The sequence below is a fragment of the Prunus avium genome, chromosome 5, assembly GCF_965620075.1.
Source record: "Prunus avium chromosome 5, drPruAviu1.hap1.1, whole genome shotgun sequence".
NCBI lineage: Eukaryota > Viridiplantae > Streptophyta > Magnoliopsida > Rosales > Rosaceae > Prunus > Prunus avium.
Window position 1 is genome coordinate 10,913,929 of NC_142288.1, and position 24,184 is coordinate 10,938,112.

Genomic DNA, 24,184 nt, shown 5'->3' on the forward strand with positions numbered 1-24,184 from the left:
CAAAACGCAGAAATTAATCCTAAACAACCCAACCAGCAGTTAGGACACAATGAGAGGATGAAAAAGAATACCTAGATCGAAGGAATTGGTAGCTGGAATCGTCTGAACGAACTCCAGGAAATTTTACATAAAAATCGACCGTATTTTTCTTTTTTCCGGCGACCTGGGCGGCGGATTACGACGGCAGAAGGGTGGGGCTGGTAGAGGGAGACTAGCTGGTCATTTTGGGACCCGTCCCACCCCAAACAGTGGTCAGGGGTGGCGGCGCCAAGCAAAAAACCAAAAAGGGCGCTGCTGTCGCGAGAGAGAGAGAGAGAGAGAGAGAGAGAGAGAGAGAGATAATTTTCTTATATTTAAAAGGCTTATTTACTGTAGTACCCCCTGAAACTTTGGTCAAATCTCACTTTACCCCCTAAAAGTTAAAATGGCCAACTTAACTCTCTTCACCGAGGTTTGGTGTTCTAGTTTGCCCCCTATCATTATCTCCATTAATAACACTCTCAATTTTGATGATGTGGCATGACCATTTTAGTCTTTTTACCATAAGTGATGATGTGTGAGATGTAGGCCCCACCTTTTATGCTTAAGTAGACTAAAATATTAATTAATTAATTAAAATTAAATAATTACATAATATAATTACTTGTTAATATAAAAAACATAAAAATGGAAAAAAGTTAATATTAAAAAAATCTCTTCTTCTCCATCTCTCTCCCTCTGTCGTCCCCTCCCCTTCCCCTGGCTTCACACCATCAGACCACAACCACCACCACCACCACTCCAACCCAAAGCCACCACCACTAACACTCTCATCACAACCACCACTCCAACCCAAAGCCACCTGCATGATCTCTTCTGGGGCGGAGGCCGGGATGGAGAAGGCCTAAATTATCTGGGCAGGCTTTTGATGCAGTTGAGATCAGAGTTTCTTGGGGAGTCGGGGGAGTCTCCTATGTCCAGTTAGAGAAGCAACAAACCCCTTATATCATTCTCATGGCTTCCATTCCCGCGGCCTAGTAACTGCATAACGAACGAGAGAGAGAACCAGTCAACGTTTAAAGAATTTTTTAATTTAAATTTGTAATATACAAGCAGAGAATGTGTTTCGAACAAAAAAATTGAGAAGCAAATGTTGTCACCCACTACAAAATGATTTGTTTGTTTTGAACAATTGAATAGTTGATGATTTGTAATAAATTAATATATACTGCAGTGAACAATGTTTGGGAAATCGATCAACGTAAATCTTTGATGGTGGTTGTGGTCTGATAGTGTGAAGTTAGAGGAAGGGGAGGGGACGACAGAGGGAGAGAGATGGAGAAGAAGAGATTTTTTCAATATTAATTTTTTTCCATTTTTTATATTTTTTACATTAACAAGTAATTACATTATTTAATTATAATTTTTTTAATTAATATTTTAGTCTTAAGTAGAAAAAGTGGGGCCTATATCTCACACATCATCACTTATGGTAGAAAGACTAAAATAGTCATGCCACGTCATCAAAATTCACAGAGTTATTAATGGAGATAACGGTATTGGGCAAACTGGAACACCAAACCTTGGTCAAGGGGGTTAAGAGGGCCATTTTAACTTTCGGGGGGTAAAGTGAGATTTGATCAAAGTTTCAGGGGGTACTACTGTAAATAAGCCTATTTAAAAACCATCTTCGAAAAAATTACGATTGTGCCACTGAGCTTCTGTTGATTGTAACTTCTTCGTTACAACTCCAATTTGAGCCCACTACGTGTCTAAGGACTCATCTCAGTACGATCTATGTAATAAGTACCAATCACTTCCCCAAAATCCTTCTGGATTACAAAGTGACCAAAATACCCCTACCCTCAAGGGCAATATTGGAATTTCATATTTTATTAAATGAATTAAATTATCGAATAATTAAATTTTGGGTCGGGATGTTACTGGACTAAATCTTGGGACTGTCTTGGATTAGCTTAGATTGGCCTAAGCTGGATTAAGTACTGACCAACGCTTGGTGTTGCGTCAGACTAAGAAGCTGGATTGTAAAATAATGAAGACCTATGTTTGGTGTTGTGTCAGACTATAAAATAATTATTTTAATAATTAATTTTAATTATAAATAAATAAATTCTAATATTCATTTTAATATTTAATTAAGGATTTTGACCTAAAAAAATATTTTTTAAAGGCTAAAACTATCTTCTCTTTTTTTCCCTACTTTTTCTTTTCTCCTTTTTCTTTTTTTTTTCTTTCTTCCTTCCTCTTCTCTTCTTTGTCTTTTCTTCTTCCTTTCCTTCCTGGCCCGTTTCTTTTTTTTTTTTTCCTTCCTTCCTAGGTTGTCCCTTCTTTTTTCTTTCTTTCTTCCTATGCTTTCCTTTCTATTTTCTTTTTTCTTTCCTCCTTTTCATTCTCTCTTCAAACACCCCCCCCCTTCTCTCTGTGGTTCCACTAATTAATGGTTGTGGTGGTTCGATTGGGTGGTAATGGCGGTTGAGCTGGGTATGTGATGGCTGGTTATGGGTGGTGGTGATGGTTTGATTGGGTCTATGATGGCTAGTTATGGGTTTGATGGTGGTGGTCAGGCTCGCATGTTTGATGGTGGTATTGGTTACGGGTTTCGATACGACCTCTTACACGACTCAAAACACGCATGTAAAAAACATGACTCGAACCCGCGTGATTAATAATTGAGTAATTTTCGGGTCAACCTATTATGACCCGCTTATTAAACGAGTGAGTTTCAAGTCAACTCGTCAACCTTCTAAAATACCTGTTTAACCCGTTTATTAAACAGGTCGTGTCAACCCGTGTAATTCCTGCCAACCCGCTAAAAAAATGAAATGAAATGGATACTTCACCACACACACAAGGGGTTTTGAACCCCTGCCACTTACTTTCCTCTCTAACACCTTATCCACCATGCTACATACAATTTTGTGATTATATGCTACACTATGTGATATTTATAATGTTTCTACAAGAAGTAGAATTTCACATGTCTTTTTTTTTTCTTTTCTTTTTTTTTTGTTCTTTTCCTTCTCTCTCTCTCTCTCTCTCTCTCTCTCTCTCTCTCTCTCTCTCTCTCTCTCTCTCTCTCTCTCTCTCTCTTTCTTTTTTCTAATTAAGTGGGTCGAAGTGGAAAGCCAGAAAATATGGTTGTATAGCTCGAGGGGAAAGTGGAGGCGAAAAGCCAGAAATTACGGGTGTGGGATCAAGGAATGCGGGAAAAATAAAAAACGGGTGTCATAATGGACGTCTATAAAAGGAGACAAGGGGAGAAAAAAATCACAACTCAGAAAATAAAAAACCAAGCTTCGCCAATTTTCTTCCTTCCCATTTCTCTCGATTTAAACCTATCTCCTCAAACTCAGAAATAAAATGGCCTCTTTATTCCCATTTTCTATCGATCTAAACCTAGCTTCGCCAACACAGGCATGGGGGCAAGGGGATGCACCAGTGTGGATGCCTTACTTTGCTTCCTCATGAGGACTAATTACTGTAAATGTCTCTTTACTCCTTGACAACGATGTTGCTGTTGGAGTTGCGAGGAGTTTGGTGACTCCTGGGGATGTGCGCGTGCTGGGAACGAGGGATGATAACCAGGTGGTGAGTGATGTCATGGCACTTAGCGTGCAAAGTGCTGCATTTGTCGCAAGCGTGGGACATCACCTAATTGCAAAATCCCGAGAGATGTAGGTGCTAAGAGCTTAGTTGGTGGAAGAACGGAGTTTGGTTGAAGATTGTCAGCGTGTTATAGGGAGAGGACAAAGACGGCAGAGGTGAATCGACATCAGCTTGAAATATTGCAGGAAGAGAATCAAAAGCTATCAAAGATGATAGATTTTTACTCTCAAGACATGCAAAAGCAACTGGAGGCCCTGGATCAACCGGGTCGCAAGCACCGAGATCACGACACAAGTTACGCTCAAGCTAAGGGTTTGATCTTTGGGAGTTCAAGTGATGAGCCCCAAAAAGCTGTGTGTGAAAATCCAAGAGAAGAGGTCCTGAGGGCCAAACTAAAGGCTCCTATTGTGGAATCAGGAAGCGTGCCATGATGTTGTCATTTTGTTTAAATTTTTTTAAAAGTTAATGTAATCTCCTGTTTCCTCTTTTTTTTAATGTGAAATAAATATTTTTCTCATTTTTTTAAATTTTTAAATTTTTAAATTTTAAATTTTATTTTAACGACACAAACTAATGTTCTAATCATCCAACTATAAATACTTACAAGTGTACAAATCTATTGGAAACTAGGAATGAGTAAATAGGTTATTAACCAAGTAACCTGTTTAATAACCTGTTTAAGACGACTCGAACCCGACACGACACGTTTATTAAATGTGTCGGGTTCAAATTGAGCATTCTTGACACATTTATTATCCTGACACGACACAATCCGTTGCCACGCTTAGGCCCCGTTCGTTTACGTTTTAGAGGCTTATTTTCATTTTCAAAAAACAAAAACAAAGCAAAAACGTGTTCGGTAGGCAAAAACAGAAAACATTGAAAATGTTTTCATAAAATGAAACCAACTTCACGTTTACTTCTACAAAACAAAAAAAAGTTGTTTTTGTTCTCCCAGAAAACAAACGCTCAAAACACTCTCTCGCTCAATCTTCTCTCCCAGTCAGACCAAAAACCAAAATTCTTCTCTCCTCACTCACCCTTCTCTTCTCTCCCCCTTTCTTGACCACTCTTCTCTCTGGCTTGGCTCACTCCTCTCTACCAACAGGAACAACACCCATCTTTTCTGACCCAAAATAACACAAATCTGCAAACTAAGAAAAAAAATACAGAGGAAGAAAGAAAAGAAAAGAAAAACAGAGACAAGAAGAAGAACCACCATATACCTAGCTCAACCACCATCATCACCCAATCAAACCACCACAACCATTAAGTAGTGGAACCTAGAGAGAGAGAGAGAGAGAGAGAGAGAGAGAGAGAGAGAGATGGGTGGGTGTATGAGATTCATGCCATGGAAGGAAGGAGGAGTGGGTGCGGCCAGGGAAGGAAAGGAAGAAGAAAAGAGGAAGAAAATGAGAAAAAAGAAATGGCCTTGGGAAGGAAAGGAAGAAGAAATGAGGAAGAAAGAAGAAAAGATGAAGAAAAAGAGAAATAGTCGTGCGAAGGAAAAGAAGAAGAAAAGAGGAGGAAAGAGAGAAAAGGAGAAAAAGAAGAAAAAAAGAAAAGAAAAAAGAAAGGAGATAAAATAGTTTTTTAGCTTTAATTTTTTTCATTGTTTATAATAATAATTTTAGCCTCTAAAAATATCAGAATTATAAAAAATACACCTGAAAAACAATTGTACTACTAGACACGTTTTCATTGTTTTTGTTTTCTGAAGATGTTTTCTAATTAATCTACCAGACGTATTTTCATTTCCTGAAAATGCAAATTTGTTTTCTTGTTTTCATTCTTTGAAAATATTCTCTGAAAACACTCTCCGAAAACATTACTAGACAGGCTCTTAGTTTCTAGTACTATTTAAGGGTTTCCAGTCCAACGAGGCATAGTGTGCCAAACATGGGTTTCGCATCTCTTTCCAGCCCAAAATAGGGGTGTAAAATGAAAAATCCTTGAAATAAATTCTAAAACCTTGAATGGGTTTAAGCACTCACTGCATTCTTCAGGCGCAAAAACATGATGGCTTCGAGATTCATACTCTCAAGAGCAAGAACATCAACTAAAAATCTCAATCTCCATGGTTCCTCACCACTCTCTCAATTCATCAGAAACCTCTCCTCCATCGTTTCCCGAGAATCCAATTTCCGCAACCTCAAGAATCCTCGTCCCGGATATTCCAGGAGCATGGTCTCTGCTTCAAACTACAATCTCGACCAGGACTCGGCCTTGAGTCTCGATACTCGTGTTCCAGCCACCATCATCACCGGCTTTCTTGGTTCTGGAAAGGTTGTTTTTTTATTTGTACTTTCGTAACAATGGAGAAATAGAAATGGTGTGTTGTATTGTACCTGCTTAATTTGAAGTTCTGCTTGTTTCTTGAAGTGGGTATTTGTTGGTTTTTGCTAAAACAAAGAGATAGGCGTCATCTTAACTGTATGTTTCCTTTTTTGTTTTCCCATTTCTGTTTGAATTTGAATCGAATTGTTACTTATAATGCAGACTACACTGCTGAATCATATTCTGACATCTCAACATGGGAAGCGGATTGCGGTCATAGAAAATGAGGTATTTTTTCTTTTGCGCCAATAGAAAATGAAGTTGATTTTCACGATTGCCACTATTTTTGTGCTATGTTTTTTCTTTGAATTGATTTTATGTGAACATTCACAGTGAAATACACAAGAAATTTATGCATTAGTTGATTAGATTATCTAATGTTAATGGAGTAGGGGATGACCAAAGAACGATTAGACTCAAGTTTCATGGTGTGCATATCTGCGACTTCTACACTTTTGGCTTAAAACAAAAGCAAATGATTTTATTTTTGTGTCGTTTCAGTTTCTTTTTCTTTGGGGATATAGCTCTATGATTTATTAGAGTTTGGAGTAAAAAACTTTCTTGCTTGAGCAATCTTATTAGTGAAATTGCGTGGTGGAGGGGTCAATATGACAAAGTAATTTTTAGCTTGAATATCCAAAATATTTTTTCCCTTTTCTTCATTGTTTTCTTAAGTTAACCCTAACTTGGTGTTTTTATATTAAGCTCCTACCTTATGTTGTTAATTTTCTATTTAAGTAGTTCCATATTTTTTTAGGGAATATTTACTATTTTTTATATTATGTTTCACTCTTAAATTGTTCCTAGGTGCGAGTATCTTTTGTCCTCAAGTTTGTTGGTCATTATGTTGATATGTTTCATATTTATTCTGGTATATGCTTATAATATTAGGCATTCAGTACAAACTGTTTATTGTGAATACTGTGTGTATCTTTTATGTGAAGCAAAGCCTTTAACCATTTAAAATTATCCATGCAAACAAAAGACCATTTAACAAACTAAATCAATAAGCATCTATACAGTGAACAACAAAATTTAGTTGAATTTGACCCTGGGTACATCCACAACAAAATCAATGGATTTAAGTTAACCCAAGATGCAGTACCTAAAACGCTCCTAAAGCTTGACGATGTCTTGATTTGATTATGACTATCTTGACGTTGTCTTGACTCTGCCTTTAGTCTTTGATCTGATTAAATCTCAAGTCCATGCGCTGATGCCATCATTAAGTGCGCATTTGACCTTTCAATTGGATGTGTACATTCAATGCATATGCATGTCATCAGATTTTACCCACATATGCCTTTAGTCTTTGATCTGATTGGATCTCAAGTTTATGTTAGGATATCGAACACTTTTTTACCCACATCTTTATATGCTCAGAGTTTTTGTTTTTTGTTTTTTTGGACACTTTATATATTAAGTTGGAAGTGATAAAGAATTTAACAGATATAGTGATTTTTTTTTTCCATACAGTATTTGTATCTGTTCTTGAGATTTATTTATTTTCTTTAATTAGAAAGGTTTGTTCTTAAGTTTGTTTTAATAATAGGATTACGTACATGCAGTTTGGTGAGGTGGATATTGATGGATCATTGGTTGCTAGTCATTCATCTGTGAGTGAAGACATTGTCATGGTCAATAATGGTTGCCTATGCTGTACTGTTCGGGGTGATCTAGTTAAAATGCTGTTGGAGTTGGTTAAGAAAAAACGAGAGAAGTTTGATCATATTGTTATAGAAACCACGGGTATGTTGGATTTCTCAAATTTTACTCATAGGTGGTGGTGTAAGTTTTACTCAAATTCTGAATGATTAAAGATTTGAGTCCTATGTATGAAATCCATTTGAACTAGATTTTGATGCAATTTAAAGAAGTTCTATTCCAAATTGTGTTTCTCATTAAAAGGAGAGTACAGAACAGTAAAGAGAAAGGGTGGCCAATAGTGTTTTGAGTTTAGGGTGCCAGAACTCAAGATTGACATAAAATCTTTTCTGCAGGCCTTGCTAACCCAGCTCCCGTTATAGAAACATTTTGTATGGATGAACTCGTTTCAAGACGCGTGAAACTGGATGGAGTTGTTACTTTGGTTGATGCCAAGCATGCAATGCAACATTTGAATGAAGTGAAACCAAGATTTGTGGTGAATGAGACAGTGGAACAAGTTGCATATGCTGATCGTATTATATTGAACAAGGTGGGTTTTTATTTGTTACTCTAAAAGTCCTGTTCTTTTCCTTGTCTGTTGTTCTTTCTGTCTTTCCCTTCCTTTTTCTGCTCTCTAATTTCTGTTCTCCAGCCATCTCTTCCCAATTAGAATGCTATTTTCTGCTCCAAACTTATGAGATTCTATCAATTGTTTTGGCAGATAGATTTGGTGACCGAGACTGAATTGGAGGTATTGACTAACAGAATCAAGGTATGTTGTTCCACTATGCAAGATTTATGCAGTTGGTTTGTTTAAACAAAGAGTATAGGGAGTATAGTAGAGAGAGAAGAAAGGTTTATGTTGGGGTCTAGCATCTAACCTAAAATCATTTGGCAATGGGCAGACAGCAGACCCAGCATATTATACATTGTGGTGCATGGCTTGACACAACCAATTAAAATAAAGTTTAGAAAATAAGGGGAAGATCAATATCTTCCATTCAAGATGAATAGAGTACATGGGTGCTTATATTGAACAACACTACATCAGATTCTCCTAGTGTTATGCTCTAGGAATTAGCGTTGACTTCTGCTAAAAACAAGAATTAAGCTAACAGATTACTCTTGAATGGAGGCAATCTAACAGGATGTAAAAGAATATATACCAACACAGCCCCTGAATTTGGAGAGTACACACCAACTACTCCCAGCTAGCTGATTTCAGAGAGCCCATAAAGAGCCCTTTAACTTTGCACTATCATAGAGTCAAAGAAGAGTGAATTCTTTTCCTTTTTTTTTTTTTTTTCCCATCAAGAAGGGACCAAATTATTCAAACCAAGTACCAGACGAGACTCAAAGCAAGATTCTGGATGAGAATTATGGTTTAAATTAATGATGGGTGACGTGGAGCATTGGGCCTGACATGTGGGTAAATTGCCTTCTTTCATACCATCGTCGACAATCAAGAGACCCCAAAAACTTAAGCTGTTAGGTAATGGGGCAATAATGTATAATGTATATCAAGATAGCATATAGGTGCAGCCCCACCTTGCAGCACACAAACAAATGAAAATGTCGAGAATGATGATTTAACGCCCAGGGCCTACTACGGACCAAAGCTCTGATAACATGTCAGGGTTAGAGTATCGTACCCAACAACATTTGGCAATGGGAGAGGGAGTCATGATATTATTGTGGTGCAAGGGTTGGCACACCCAAAGTGGGATTATATTCTCAACAATTTAGATGGTTGGTGGATTGAAAATTGAATATATTATATAATCCTAGGCCCATTCAAATTTCCATTGGATGGAGTAGGATGAGACATTGGAGTTGAAATGTGAGGTAAAACATCATGGGGGTAACTGATATCTAGTGTTGTTTTGCACACTTTGACTGTCTTGTTCATGTGCGCCAAGGTGAAAGAAGGTTTCTAGGTGTTTATAGAGATGCCAGTAAGCTCATTATCTTTCTGCCTCTTGATCTGGGGACACTAACTTCGCTCCAACGCGTGCTTAGGCATGCCTTCAAGGCTTACGCCTCACATAGCGTACTAAAAACGCCTTGTCTCTATGCCTCGCCTCTTAAAACATTGAGTAGTATATAACTTTGTCCACACTCCAAGTGGTATAAAAGTTGGCCTGGACAGAATCAATGCTAAGCTCGTGGAATCATGGATACCAATGGGTCCAATATCCCGTGCATACTAATCAGCCTATATTCATGTAAGTTGCAGAGATCATATAAACATTGACTGGAGCCTTAGATAAATGAGCAAGATTATTAGCCTTTAGCAGCTACAAGGGCTCTTATCTTGTCACCTTGTGAAAAAACTTATCCTAGGGTATAGGAACTTGCGAGCTGCAAATAGTCAACATTTAATCAATAACATGTTATTCATAATTTGAAATGTGGGACTATTCTAATAGTGGAATTGCATATGCTAAACTGAGTTAATCACTTGGCTTGTAGAAATTATTGCTGAACTTCAACCTAGATTGGCAATGCTTCATTTCTTTCTGTTTTATGCTTTTGTTGCATGTATTTGGATTTGTTAATTACCCCTTAAAAAGTGAGATATATTAGTATTTTTTTTAATTTTGCAATACTTGTGCATGGATGCTAGTATATCAATGGGATGGCGCAAATCAAGCTAGCTAAATTTGGATCTGTGGACCTGGACTTTGTTTTGGGTGTAGGAGGATATGATCTCGAAAGGTCATTGTCTAATCTTTGTGTGTTTGTTTTTTTGCCATCTCAAATTTGTTCATACATTTTAAAATAATATTACTCTTGTTGCTTTGTTGCTATCTTTTATTCTTTCAAGTTCTAGATTTGTTACGCTTATTCATAGTGCATACTGTTGATTCCCTACAATGTATTTCAATGATCGAAACATCTATTCTTTAGTTCCTCCTTCAAGGATCATCCCTACCGAAAATCAGACATACCAGAAGTTGTGTGGTCTTCTAAACTGTACAGACAAACATAGTGTGTTCGATAAAACTTCAGTGATGTGGAAGGTAGTTAATCAGATAGTTGAGTTACGATTGCTGATTTTTTATGGGGATGAATTTTTTTTGAAGGAGCACCTAAAAAATTGATCGTTCTGCTTATTGAACTGCAAATTGTGAAGGACATCCACACTTTTCACACTTTTACCTTCCTCTGATTCCTCTCTTAGAAAAGGGTGTCTATATATATATATTATCTACATGTACACATATATAGTGCATACTAATCTTTGTAGCACGTTAAATGCCTTGATCTGCAGGATCGATAGTCAAGTTCAAGTAGATGGTTCCTGTCCTCCATCCCATCACCATGAAGCTGGACATGGTGCCGGTCTCTTTGTCTCTCTCTCTCATTTTTTTTTTTTTTTTGGTTCTTTCTTGCATCTGAGTGTTTTGTGTCTTGATTTACTTTTCCCCTTGTTTGGATTAATAATAGAAGTTAGGATTTTAAGAAACTTTTTATAAATTTGCTAAGGTGAACTGCATAATCTGTTCTCATTTATGCAGGTGAAGCTTCCTATTTCTATAGGATCTAGATTATTTTATTTTATTTTATACGAAACAGTAATTTTATAAAATTTATCATTAAATGTTAAGGGTTTGTTTATCATTAGTGTTTGTCTTCGTTGTAACTCATCTTGCAAATTATAGTTTCATCTCTGTTGCTTGTCCACATATTGTAATTTCCTTTTCTTTAATAAACTTTTATATCATTAGAAGTGTAGCGAAATCAAACTACATGTGGTTGCACTCGAGGGGATCACTTAAACTTGTTAGTTTCTGTTTGAATAACTTTCTCCTTGAGTATTCCTTTTTTATCCGAATTCTTTTGTTTTTCTCGTTAGTTAATTGAATCATCTACTTAGGGTTTTCTCTAAAGTGATTCGAAGCTTATTTTCTTCTGTTTCATTTATTTCTAACATGGCTGGGATTTTACAGAACACCACAATCATCATCACGACCATGTACATGATTCTACCGTCTCAAGTGTCAGCATAGTTTATGAGGGAACCCTTGATCTTGACGAGGTAGCAAAATTTTACTTTATCATTTTGTTTACATATATTTATATTGGCGGTTTGGTGTCTGTTTCTGCTTCTGTCTAATTTACTTTGGAAACATAAGCTCATCTTGGAAGTTAACTGGAATTTTACTCGATCAAATATTTAAGTCACTAGTTACTCAATCGAAGGCTGTTTCGGTTGTAAACCCTGTATTTTGATATGGAGATTCAAAGCACAGTTGCACAATACTTCATAACCAAAATGAGTACCAATTTAAATGAATTGAGTCTGGGAATACATTTGTTTTTCATATACATAGAATGATCATAATTCTTGGAATAGAAGGTATTGAACTTTCTCAATTGCCATACCCACTGAAGATGCTTTGTTTAAGAAAAGAAATTTTATGAAAATGAAATGAAAAGGCAACAACAATTTTGTTTTCAACTGATTCCTTACGGAATTAGAATTTATTCCACCTTTGTTTGATCAAATGGATGGACCAGGTGGACGATTGGCTTGAAAGGTTGATTGAAGAAAAAGGAGAAGACTTGTATAGGATGAAGGGTGTCTTATCTATAAATGGTTCTGATCAACGTTACGTTTTCCAGGTTCTCATTTTTTTTTTCGTTTGTTTCTATTTTATGATTTGATGAAAAAACATTTTATAATTTTTGCCAAATCTAAATTTAGCTTGTATTTTGGCCTTCCGCCATTATGTTTAATCTCTTCAGGGGGTGCACTCCACATTGGATGGGTGCCCAGGCAGTACATGGGGACCTGATGAGAAGAGGATTAACAAGCTTGTGTTCATAGGAAGGAATTTGGATGAAACTACTCTTAGAAAAGGTTTTAGAGGTTGTCTAGTATGATGTTCTTATAGTGGCTAAACGCAGTGGGGATCATAATGAGTTCAATGCTTCTTAGTATCACTGGTGAGTTCGTTCAGAGTTTTGGCATCAAATGATTTACAATCTTGTTCGGACTCATGACCCAAACATGTTTATACAGCATTAAAACTTCTGACAAGGTTTTATAGTAGTGTTTATGATGTCTCTGAAGTTTCATTTTTGCCTTTTTTCTTTTTAATGTATTTTTTTTGTCTACTTTGATGTGGAGTGTGTTTTCATAATAGCGGCGTGTGAGCGTGGCGGTTGATGAATCATATTGCAGATGTTAAATTGATCATTTCTATTACACAGGTCCCTTAGCAGATCCTCCATTGACAATGTAAACTTGTAGTTTGTATATGAAACTGATATGTATTTAGTTAAACTTTAATAACGAGTGAACATTTTGTAAATGACAATGGCTGACAATGGGCATTATATTCAAGTTTAGTCACACACAATTCCGCCATGCAACTAAGCTTTCTCAATTTATTTTGCCCAATGGTAGAGACTTGATTAAGTAAACATGTTTTCAGAGTTTCATTCAAAACTTCAATATTATTTTCACAATTTCTATTCAAGTAAGTTCTTATCGAAATTTTCGCATCCAAAATGATATTTCCGTTGCAAAGATGACATGACTATATCCATTGCAATTTATTGATAACCAAAAAAACCGATTAAACCCGGTGTGAGTGGGGATTAGTCTGGGTTGTGGTTAAGGCTTAAAAGTGCCATCAATAATTGGGGCCCATTCAGGACCGCCTCAAGATTTAGACCCAAAAAAAAAAAAAAAAAACCGATTAAACTCTTGAAGCATCATTCACCATTATTCCCTTTGTGGGAATAAGTCATTAAATATGAAGACTCCAAAGCTGACCCTCATAGTTTATTCTGCGTTTCTTTGTTTGTTGGCCTCCCTGGAGTTTTAAAACTTGCACCGGCAGTGGCCTCTCAAAAACTATAGAACTCTATGATCCATTTAAAAAAAATAAATAACTCAAATGAACTATGTGCAACCAAATCTAACAAGTAAACCAACAAATAATAATATTAATAATATTAATTAATTAATTATTAATGAAATTAGGAGAATGCATGCAGAGGACTAAAATAGGAGAGGCAGCAGAAGGTGGAAAGGGGGCTTGGATGGACATGACAGCTTTTCACGGGGACAAATGGCCCCAATGGGCCCCACCCCTTCCCCTTGGGCAGTGGGAATATTCTGCACTCCCGTCGCATGCGGAGCTTTCGCAACGTGTCCTTCTCTGCACATGTGAACCTTTACGTCTATCATCATTGACACTGTGAGACAAGACGAGATGAGCTTATGGCTTGCCGTCGAATATTCCACGCTGGCCTCCACGTGTTCCTCCACGCCTTTCTTTTTTTAAAAAAATCAGACAAGTTAAAATTTTCTGGTAGGTCTTAGCTATTACGTTTAAGAGAAAGGGCTATGCTATTACCCTAATAAATCATGACGCAGTGTTTATTGATAATTTGAACTACGGACTAAAGTTGGTTTATATATTCTAGAAATCCTAAAATCCAAAAAGAATTAAAATAGAAAAATAATAAAGTTTTCAAAAATTAATAAAACATTCAAATGCATTTTTGGGCTGCTAAATGATTTCGAAAGCTTAAAAAAGTCCGTATATGATAGCACTCGTGACAACGTTCTCTTCAAAACAACGGACTATGGGCCCAAATTCGAGCTCGGGGCCTAAACCTGTAGCTTTTTGGGTTTAACTTTACCAATGCGTCTCTCCAACTCCTCTTCAATTGCTTCTGCCATCTGTTTTACATCATGATGACGTGGTGGTAAATCGGCTTTTATTTAGTTGTTTTATTTTGAGTTGGAGTTTTTTTAAGTTGTAACAAGTGCATCAACTTCTTTTGAGTTTGTTACGCGTTTTTATTTATGATAGTTAAAAAGGTTGTATTTGGTTTGATGCGCTCAGGTATATGCTTGGTTTTCCCGGACATTTCTTAGGCTATGTATGACTATTAGTGAAGGCATACCTTATGCTTCACCCAAAAAAATTTATACCTTATGCGCTTCCTGTTGTTGGTGGATTAGTGGTTACATTAAGCCTGAATTATGAATGCTTTTGTTTAAAAATATTTCTGATTTTGATTATTAATATATAATATATACAGCCCGCCAGCCAGCCCCCTAATGCATTGCTGCTTCCTCTTCAGATTCGTCGCCGAGCTTTTCTCTACAAAAACAAATTATACAATTCTTCTATTGTATAGCTGAAAATTATATGCGCATTATTCAAATAAATAAATATATAAATATATAAATGCCACTTAAAAACAACGCGTTCTCTGTGTTCTGTTCTGTTCTCTTCTCTAAAGTAACTTATTCCCTCCTCTTTTTTCTCTGTCTGTCCCTGCTTCTGATTCTGTCTTTCTTACAACCCAATTCACTTCCATCACTCTCACCTTTCTTCTTTTTGGCTTCTTGGGGGGCTTTTGGGTTTTGAGAATTATTTGGTAGAGAGAGAGAGAGAAGCAAGATTGCTGCTTGAATTTGGGAAGTGGGATTTGGGGAGGCTTGCATTTGTTTGTTGATGGAGAGGAGTTATGGCGGTGGCTGTGATGGGGAAGGGAATTGTGGATATGAGAATGGGGTGATGATGACAAGAGACCCCAAACCAAGGCTAAGGTGGACGCCTGATCTTCATGACAGATTTGTAGATGCTGTCACTAAACTTGGTGGCCCTGAAAGTATGTCTTCTTAAATTCTTTTAAATTTTTTTGTTTTTCTGTCGACTACTTGTTTATGTTTCTTTTAATTCTTGATGCTGTAATATTTTGTGGGATTTTAATTTAAACCTGAAATATGAATAAATATTGGGTGATCAATTTGTCAATTTGGCAGAATTTTCAATGGTATTAGTGCATGTAATTTGCAAAGCTTAATTATCTGATCCAGCTAATTCAATTTTGAAGAGGGTTTCTGTTTTCAGAAGCAACTCCCAAGTCTGTCTTGAGGCTAATGGGTTTGAAGGGATTAACATTGTACCACTTGAAAAGCCATTTGCAGGTATCTTTTGCCTCTTTCTTATTTTTCTATTTTCAATTCTTTTTTTATTATTTTTTTTTTATGAACAAATGCATTCATTACTAAGCTAGTCAGTTTGCAGAAGTATAGGCTTGGACAGCATGCTCGGAAACAAAACTCTGGAGAAGAACACACCAGAGAGAATAATCGTGAGTTTATTATAAACCTAGAAACAAATTATTTTGTGTGTAATTTTGGTAATATGTTCTTTCAATATCTTTTGCAGTTTGACTGATTATTTTTTCCTTTTTGAAAAATTATAGGGGATTCATATGTGCATTTCAGTCATCATCATTCAACAGGTTCGAGCGCCAAATCGTCGAGAGGTGGTAATGCCGAACAAGGGTATGTGAAACCATCACTTATCATCAACTGCAATTTGATTACTTATCTAATAAGTAGTTTACAGTTTGGTTCATGTCTTAGCATTAGCTAGCCTTCCTTCTGAGGTTTCAGTCACTAGCTTAGATAAGAAAAACTTGTGGTGCTTTGGATATTGTTGTTGCCATTGCTGTCTATTGGATCATTTTGTTATACGTGCTTTCTTTTTTACAACTTACAAGTATGTAAAACTTTTCTTATAGTAGAGAATGTGCTTTTAGCAGAAAGTTTTTCATCTTGTTGGCATCTCATCCTCTTCTGGACTCGTGAAAAAGAACGCTGGTCTTTCTTCGTGAAAACGGAGTTGGTTTTCTATATTCTTGAAAAAATTATTATTTTTCTACATCAGGATTTTCCTTTTTGGATTATATCACCATTAAACCTATTAAAATGCTCATTATCCTTATTAAAATGCTTTTGGTTTAAGATTGTTATGCTCATTTTCCTTACGAACCCGCTTGGATACTAATGAACGAAAATGCTGAAAACAGAACACTTCCATTTTCTGAGGCACTCAAGTGTCAGATTGATGTACAAAACAGATTGCAAGAGCAGCTTGAGGTATGTTGTTTTGCTATCAGAAATCTCAATGGCCAAATAATATGCTAGCATTTTCTTATAATAAAAATCTTTTACAACTTTTCCAATAGGTTCAGAAGAAGTTGCAGATGAGAATAGAAGCCCAAGGGAAGTACTTGCAAGCCATATTGGAGAAGGCCCAAAAGGGCCTCTCCCTGGACATGAAGGGGCCTACTACTATAGAAGCTACAAGAGCTCAATTAACTGACTTCAATTTGGCTCTATCAAATTTTATGGAGAATATAAATGAGGAGGATAGAAGAGGAAAGAGCAATGGTTCAACTTTTGAGATTTATGAAGAGGGAAATACAGAAGAAAATAGAGATGCAAAGCTTAAGGTTGAGAGGGGCTTTATAAATTTTGACTTAAATACTAAAGGGAGCTATGATTATGTTGGTTCAAATGCAGGTGATTTCGAACCGAGACGCTTTCGATTACAAGATACTACACTTTGATGACAAACACTCAACACTTTGCTTATATTCACATTCTATTCACAAGATGAGGCTGCTAAGTGCTATATTTGTTGCCAAAAAGAAAGAAAAAAAGCTGTCTTTTGTTGAGTTCTCATTGTTTATGAGTTCTTTCAACTTCTTTTTTTCTGTGGTTAAAAGAATGCATGTGTTATTATTGATCACAATATCATCCGATTACAAATTAGATTACTATTATTCAGAATCTCCCCAGACGCTTAATTTACATCACTCTTATAGTTAGAGAAATATACTGTGTTCTAATTAATTTTATTTGGTCTTTGGGTTAGGGTAGTTGGGGTGGTTTTTGGTTGTAATTCAATTTCTCTCAGTAAAAAGATTATTGTTCTTTAACGATAAAAGCTGTAGTTTATAAGGGTAGCAGAAGAACTCAAAATCAATTTAATATACTAGCATTGCCCATCAAAACAGATGCAACATCGATTGGAATCATGCAATTGCAAAAGGAGAACAGTAACATCACGGCACGCATGCAGCCAATAAACAGCAGCAAGGCCATACAAGGTAGGGCCCTAAGGCAAAACCCTAAAATTTTGAGATTTAGGGCAAGGCCAAAGGGAAGGCAGGGCAATGGTGCGATAAGGAACAAGGCAACTTGAAACCCTACGGCTCCTTTGGTGTATGGGATAAGATTGAATTGGATAAGTCACCAAATCTAACGTATGTTAAATGAGGAAATGAAAGAAGAGGTGAATGATTCTTCATTTTGGTTGGATTGGGAGGGATAAGTTATAAGGTGTTGGTATCCTACCATTTTGTGGGGGATTAGATGGGATAAATTTTCTTGATGAGTAATCCATCTTTCACCTTCAACTTAGTCAAAAACATTTCATTCCTTCCTTTAGCATAATATTTGGAGTTATCCTATCCAATCCATTCATAGGCAACGAGTCCTAAGGGTTCTTATCATAGGCAACGAGTCCTAAGGGTCCATTTGGATTAAGGAATTTGAAAGAAAGGATTTGGATTTGACACCAAGACATTTGAAAGAAATACGTTAAAGTTGGGCCATAACTTTGTTTACCAAAAGCAAGGAATTGGCCCATGAGAGCAATTAAATACCCAACAAAGAAAGCCAAAACATGGCCACACATGCGTGGATCCAAGACAGAGTGATCTTCTTCCATTTTCCCACGTGGGTTAGGGCCAATTTAGAATTTTTGAGCTGTGAAAATTGTTGAGGCCCAAAAAGTCACGAGAAACCCAAAGACATTTAAAGCCCAATATAGCATATATGGTCATGTGTTAATCTAAGCTGTATTTTGGGAATTAATTCATTAAATAAATATAGAAATAACGTGCATGCCATGCCAAGCCAATAATACATTTTTCATATGTCAATCACCTACCAAGCTCACATAAACCCAAGTCATGTGGTTTACGGGGCTTGCACGAGGGATTGTGGTGTGGAAAGTTACGGAGGTCCACAAGGCCCACGGAAGCTCTTAGATAATGGAGACTTTGGGAGCAAATGAGATATTCTTCAAACACTTCCTTTTACCCATAGAAAATAGTCATTTTCTAATGCCTAGCTTTACCTGCTGGAAATAAGAATGTCCCAATGCCCCCTTTTATCCGTTGGAAATAGATTAGCTCCAACACTTCCTTTTACCTATTGGAAACCAAAGAGAGCATTTACCTTCTACAAATTGGGAGGCATTGCCCAGGCAAAACCAACTCCTCTTGGTTGCTGCAAGCCTCTCGGCAACCATGAGAACTCACCATTTCTTCAGCTACTGCAAGCATTCCAGCAGCCATCACAGTCCTGAGCCATCAACGACATCTCTTGGTTGCTCAAGCACCCCAGCAACCATCAGACCACCTTCCTTCCTCTCTTTGACTGCTGCAAGCATTCTAGCAGCCATCCCAGCCATTCCTCAGCTATCACAACCATTTCTTTTACTTTCTTAGCATTGAAATCCTCCATCTTCCCTATAAAGCCTCACCAAGCATAAGTCCAAGCTTTTCCTTCCTCCTCATACCCTTCTAAGCTATAAACACCATAGCCTTCAAGCCCCAAGCTTTTCCTTCCATCATCCTTATCTTGAAAGTCTTAAATCACTATAGCCATAGCCACAAACAACAAGTTCTCAACACCCAAACTTAAGCCTATCCGCACCAAGCCAGGCACATGCATTCTCATTTGCTAAACTTGTGGGTCTTTGGTTTCCATACTCCAAGCTCTCATGCCAAGCTCGTACAATCTCGGTTCAACATCATCAAGTCATCTTCAACCATGCAAAAGCATGACCAAGCATTTGTCAAGCTGTTGGAAATCTACTCAAGCCACCCATCCTTTATCTCCATCTCTCTCTCTCTCTCTCTCTCTCTCTCTCTCTCTCTCTCTCTCTCTCTCTCTCTCTCAAAAAGCTCCATCCCAAATCTGAAACACCCATCCTCTCAAGCTAAGTTGAAACCATAGTCATTACCTTTTTGGTAAGAAAATGCAGACATTGCATGCTCTTCGTCTAGCTGCTAAAAACAACCAAAATCTCAAGCCTTAATCCTTTCTTTATGCTCATTTTCTCTTAGCTCCCATGCCACAAGCCTCTCATGCCAAGCCTAGTAGTATCTTGATTCATCAAAGCAAACTTTCATGCCAAGCGTGTGCAACATCAATGCACCGTCTCCAACTCTTCGTCTAGCTGTTGGAAACATCAACACAAAACACACAACCACTAGAAGAAGAACAAAGTACTCCCCTGGGACTTGCTTCTCCCTCAGGATGCTTTAGGCCTAGTTCTCATTGACTTAGAAAAAGGGGCAACGAAGGCTTGATTCACCACTCTATGGCGGTCCAAGAATCAACATAAATGGCGACTCTACTGGGGACTAGGCCATTAGTCTTGTAGTGGCTCCTGAAAACCCACAAGCTTTAAAATTAGTATTCATGCAACTGTACTACAACACAATTTAAAGATAAGAGCATTCTCTTCGATTTTGTTTTGTTTAGTTGTTATATATATATATATATATATATATATATATATATATATATATATATATATATATATATATGCAAAAGCATTTATCATATTTTCTCTTATGTTGTAGATATACCTTCTCAGACAAAACATCTTGCGAAAGGCCTATGGGGGCTTAGATAAATCCATCATAGAAAATTGCACATCCAAACTCCAAATGACTTGGGAGCTTCGTGCCAAGCAAAAGAGAGAGACTAGAATCCAGAAGCTACTGTAAATTTCCAGTTTTCTTCCTGAGGAAAGCAAACTGTTTGTTACTTATTTGGATGAAAAAAAGTTGTATGTATCTCTTCCAGCAACTCGCTTCGCCTCTTCCTTCTCATCTTCAGTTTGCTTCTTCCAGAGAACAAGCAGGCCTTTACTCTATTTCTCGACCCCAAGTAAGCCTAAGAGAACATAACCCAACTCTACAACCAATTGCTGGCCCCAACAAGCTGACTTAGGGGCTTCATGCCAAGCAAATTCAAAGAAGGACACCTTGCCATCAAAACAAGCAAACCCATCCACCTTTTTTTGCCATATATACTTCATCTCTTTGATTACAACAAGCGTAGACAATCCTGCATTATGGTGACAAACAGTTTTCTATATTCCCCTTTTGAAATAAGCCAAGTACTGCCAACTCAACAAGCCATCTACCTCTGAGTTTCCACTAGTAATCAGCACACCTAGCCTTTGTCCAAAATCAATTTTGCAATTCACTGCCAAACATTATGCCTTTTCGATTCCTTAACCTCTTGGGGGGCTTACCTATGTTAAAACACGCTGCCATTCAGACTCATGCAACCTCGTGCTGTAAGTGATCAAACAGGACCTCTGCAACATGCCAACAAGGAAATTACAAAATGTCGAGAAAATCAATCAAGCCAAATTACATGAAAAGAAAAGAAAAAACCAACTCAAGCACAAGTCAAGCATCTAGCACATAAATTTCAAGAAACTTCCAATTTTCTCATGTCATACCAGGCTATACCTTAATTCCAAGGAATTGTATGTCTCAATTTCATTCCATTCTCATGCCAAACCAAGCTAAATCGTGATTAGATTATCTACATCCTGAGAGCAAGTCTAAGCTATATCATTCAAAGCCAAGTTACATTCTTCCAGCACCTACTCCACAAGCAAAGAATTTCCAGCACCTGTCCTATTTTAAACATCCTTCCAACACATGCCCGATTTCAAACATCCTGCCAGTGTCTGTGCTTCATAACCTCCAGAACTCAATCTATCCTTACAACAATTAAACAAACTCATTGCATCTCTAAAAGAACACTCAAAGTGATCTCAACAACTAGCTTGTTCTCTGTCTCACCCAAAGTCTCCTTGGTCAAGCAGTTCAAATCCTCTAGAAGCCTTCATATCGCAAGTCAAGGTGTAAGCAACCAAAAACTCATCTTCACACTATCAAGTTCCTAGCAAATCAATAAGAAAATGAGACTTCTCATGCTTTGGAGCCTCTCAATCATGTCTAAAAAAGATACAGAAGCTGGAGAGGTACCCGTGAAAAAAAAAAAAAGAGGTGCCGGAAGCATATTTTCCTACATTAATCCATTCTCAACCTGCAACATCCAACAACTATTGCCTCCTCAAGCAATTCCTCATATCTTCTCATCTTTGAAATCTATCATTTCCCTTGTAAATTATAACCTCCTCATCGTCATCATTCTTCTCAGGCAAACTTGAGATGCTCATTTTATGAAGATGATTGCCTGAGCACCTAGACTTGCATCATTGCTCTCATTTTCTTCTTCTTCGAAAAAAAAAAACTCCTGCAAAGTAGAGTGATGACGCATAAGCAGCAAGCAAACTCATCAACCAAGCATTTGACAAATTCACATGGCATAAAACCAATCCATAAGCCAAGAAATTCCATTTCATTCAAGCATTCCAAGCAATTCAGGCATTTCAAGCAAATTGAAGAACTCATGCTCTTGCGACAATACCATACAACATCACGCTCTCATGACAATATTGCTCAAGATTATGCTCTAGCAATGCCCAAATCAGTACTCAATGCCAAGAGAAAGGACATGCTAAATTCTTAAACAAAAGCAACATGCCAAACAAAACTTATACACAAGCTTTCCAACCATTCTAGCTGGAACATCCCACCTTTGGAAAATCACTAGAAATCAAGCTTACAACCAACAAATCCCAAACTTTCCAGATTAGAACTAGACATATCAAGCTTCATTTTCCCAAACTTTCATTGCATTTAGAACTAGGGGAGCATGTCAAACAAATTCCCGAAACATGCCATGAAGTAGAAACTGCACAATTCTAGCAGCTTAGCCCTTTGAAATTGCACTAAAAATTCATTTTTCCTTCAAATGGCACAAGACCAGTTCCAACACAAAGATTGAGAAGTCTGTTTGCATGAGTCAAAATTTTCAACTCAGATTCCAAGAGAAACATTTCGAAAGTTCAAAGAACAACCCACAAGCTACTGTGAGACATTTTCACAAACACTTGGCATGCTTACCCAAGTAAGCTTGTATGAGTCTTGTTTATTTCCAAGCTAGAATACTAAATCGAAGGCTCAAGCTCAAAATTCAATTCCTAACTCACTAGTTTTGAGAAGTGCAATGGAATTCATGTAAGATTTTTATGTCTTAAATCTCACTCAAGTGGTTTGCTAATCAACATAGAGTTCCAAACCGATATGGAGACTAGGAATTTGATTATAACTGGACTTGTAAGTCTTGGAGAGAAGTGTTTCAGTTTAAGTCCAAGATTGCTTTCCTAATTCATAGTGGATTAGAGCTCCTATCGAATCACCCCACTCTAGAGAGCTCATACCCCATCTGTGAGATAGTATACATAAATCGATATTGAGGAGAAGTGATGTGTGACAAGTTGCTTTTTGGATCATTCCAATGGCTACAGAACAGGGTAGTGTTCTCTTATATGCAATCTATTTGGTTTACATGTGGTATTAGAGCTTAGGTTGCATGTTTTAGAACCTAAAAGCAATTTAACCAAGCATGTTAACGAAAGTCTTAATAATTGAAATGACACATAATTATGTTTTCACTAATCTGAATTCAAGTTTTACTAGTATGTGTCTATTTTCACTCTTCTATTTATATAGATCTATTAAGCATGTTTCATATATACGGCTCTTGTCATCCATGTTTGAAAGCTTCACGATCAAGAATCCAAGAAATCTTGGATCAACCAAGCAAGCCATAGCGGTTTGGTTGATTAAAGAATCTCGGATTCAAGAAAGATGATCGAGAAATCTTGCACAATGGACCATCGTAATCTTGATTTCCTTCTGTCCACAGATGTTGGTAATCATGGTTATGGTGATTCACTGTGGTGTGATGCAAAATATGGGGTATATGAATTAAACAGTGATTGCTTTCAATCCAAAGATGTGAGAAACCATCCTGTGAAAGAAATACATGTATCAAATGTTTTGGTGATCACTAAAACATGTTCAATTCTCAGCCCCCAGGCATGAATTGATAATGTATAGACTATTTGGGGACAATTTTGATTTATACATTTGTTTGTTTCAATAAACTCTTATAGTATTTGCTACCAACCTTAACACCATCGAAACCCTCAATGGATCAAACTACAAGAAATTGAAAAGGGATCTTGAGATGGCTCTGGGATTTCTAGACTATGACTTGGCTATAAGAGAGCAAGCTCCAGAAAAGCCTGCTGAAGGAGCAACTGCTGAGGAAAAGGCTCACTTTGCCAAATGGGAAAAGGCAAATTGGATGGCTATTTTGATCATGCTCAAGTCCATGTCATTTTCTGATTATGCAGGAATCAGTTTTGAAGAGGCGCTGAGTTTAATGATTATGCCACAATCAATTTCTGATTATGAGGAAATCAATACCAACAACACTTTTAATAAAAAATTTACCAAACGCCAAACTGCTTTCTCTCACAATTGATTTCTCTCACAGCAAATCTGACAGTGATTATTTTCACAGCACAGCAATACCAAATTGGCCCTTAATTGATATATCACACTATAGCTGGTGGCTTGACAGTGGGGCAATAATACATGTTGCTAATTCTTTGCAGGGGTTCACAACCAAGAGGGTGCCAGACAAGGATGAACTAAAGGTGTTCGTTGGCAATGGAGTCCAAGTAGAAGTGGAATTCATTGGAGCAGTCAACATTGAGATAGAGTCTGGTTTTATTTTGGATTTATT

At 37.1% G+C, this 24,184-nt stretch overlaps 2 protein-coding genes and 1 pseudogene across 4 annotated transcripts; all 3 read left to right on the forward strand.

Annotated features, from left to right (window-relative positions):
• Positions 1-2,498: 2,498 nt before the first annotated feature.
• Positions 2,499-4,037, forward strand: LOC148294280 (uncharacterized; annotated as a pseudogene).
• A 1,473-nt stretch (positions 4,038-5,510) lies between these two features.
• On the forward strand, positions 5,511-12,911 carry LOC110770153 (uncharacterized). 3 transcript variants are annotated; one of them, XR_002528710.2, is made up of 11 exons: positions 5,511-5,892; positions 6,106-6,171; positions 7,512-7,692; positions 7,944-8,140; positions 8,312-8,362; positions 10,217-10,308; positions 10,865-10,935; positions 11,544-11,632; positions 12,115-12,219; positions 12,343-12,543; positions 12,744-12,911. XR_002528710.2 is itself a non-coding variant. In XM_021974238.2 (10 exons), exons 1-10 carry the CDS (start codon positions 5,623-5,625, stop codon positions 12,478-12,480), a joined length of 1,260 nt encoding a protein of 419 aa, XP_021829930.2. In that variant the 5' UTR covers positions 5,511-5,622; the 3' UTR covers positions 12,481-12,911. The 3 variants fall into 3 exon arrangements, 2 of the variants coding, with proteins under 2 accessions (XP_021829930.2, XP_021829932.2); XM_021974238.2 differs by having other exon boundaries at positions 12,343-12,911; XM_021974240.2 differs by having other exon boundaries at positions 10,865-10,929; positions 12,343-12,911.
• Positions 12,912-14,677: 1,766 nt separating this feature from the next.
• Positions 14,678-17,188, forward strand: LOC110770149 (myb family transcription factor PHL11-like). Its single transcript, XM_021974235.2, has 6 exons — positions 14,678-15,234; positions 15,477-15,553; positions 15,654-15,720; positions 15,835-15,916; positions 16,444-16,513; positions 16,603-17,188. The coding sequence occupies exons 1-6, from the start codon at positions 15,078-15,080 to the stop codon at positions 16,984-16,986; spliced, it is 837 nt and encodes a 278-aa protein (XP_021829927.1). The 5' UTR covers positions 14,678-15,077; the 3' UTR covers positions 16,987-17,188.
• Positions 17,189-24,184: the final 6,996 nt, after the last annotated feature.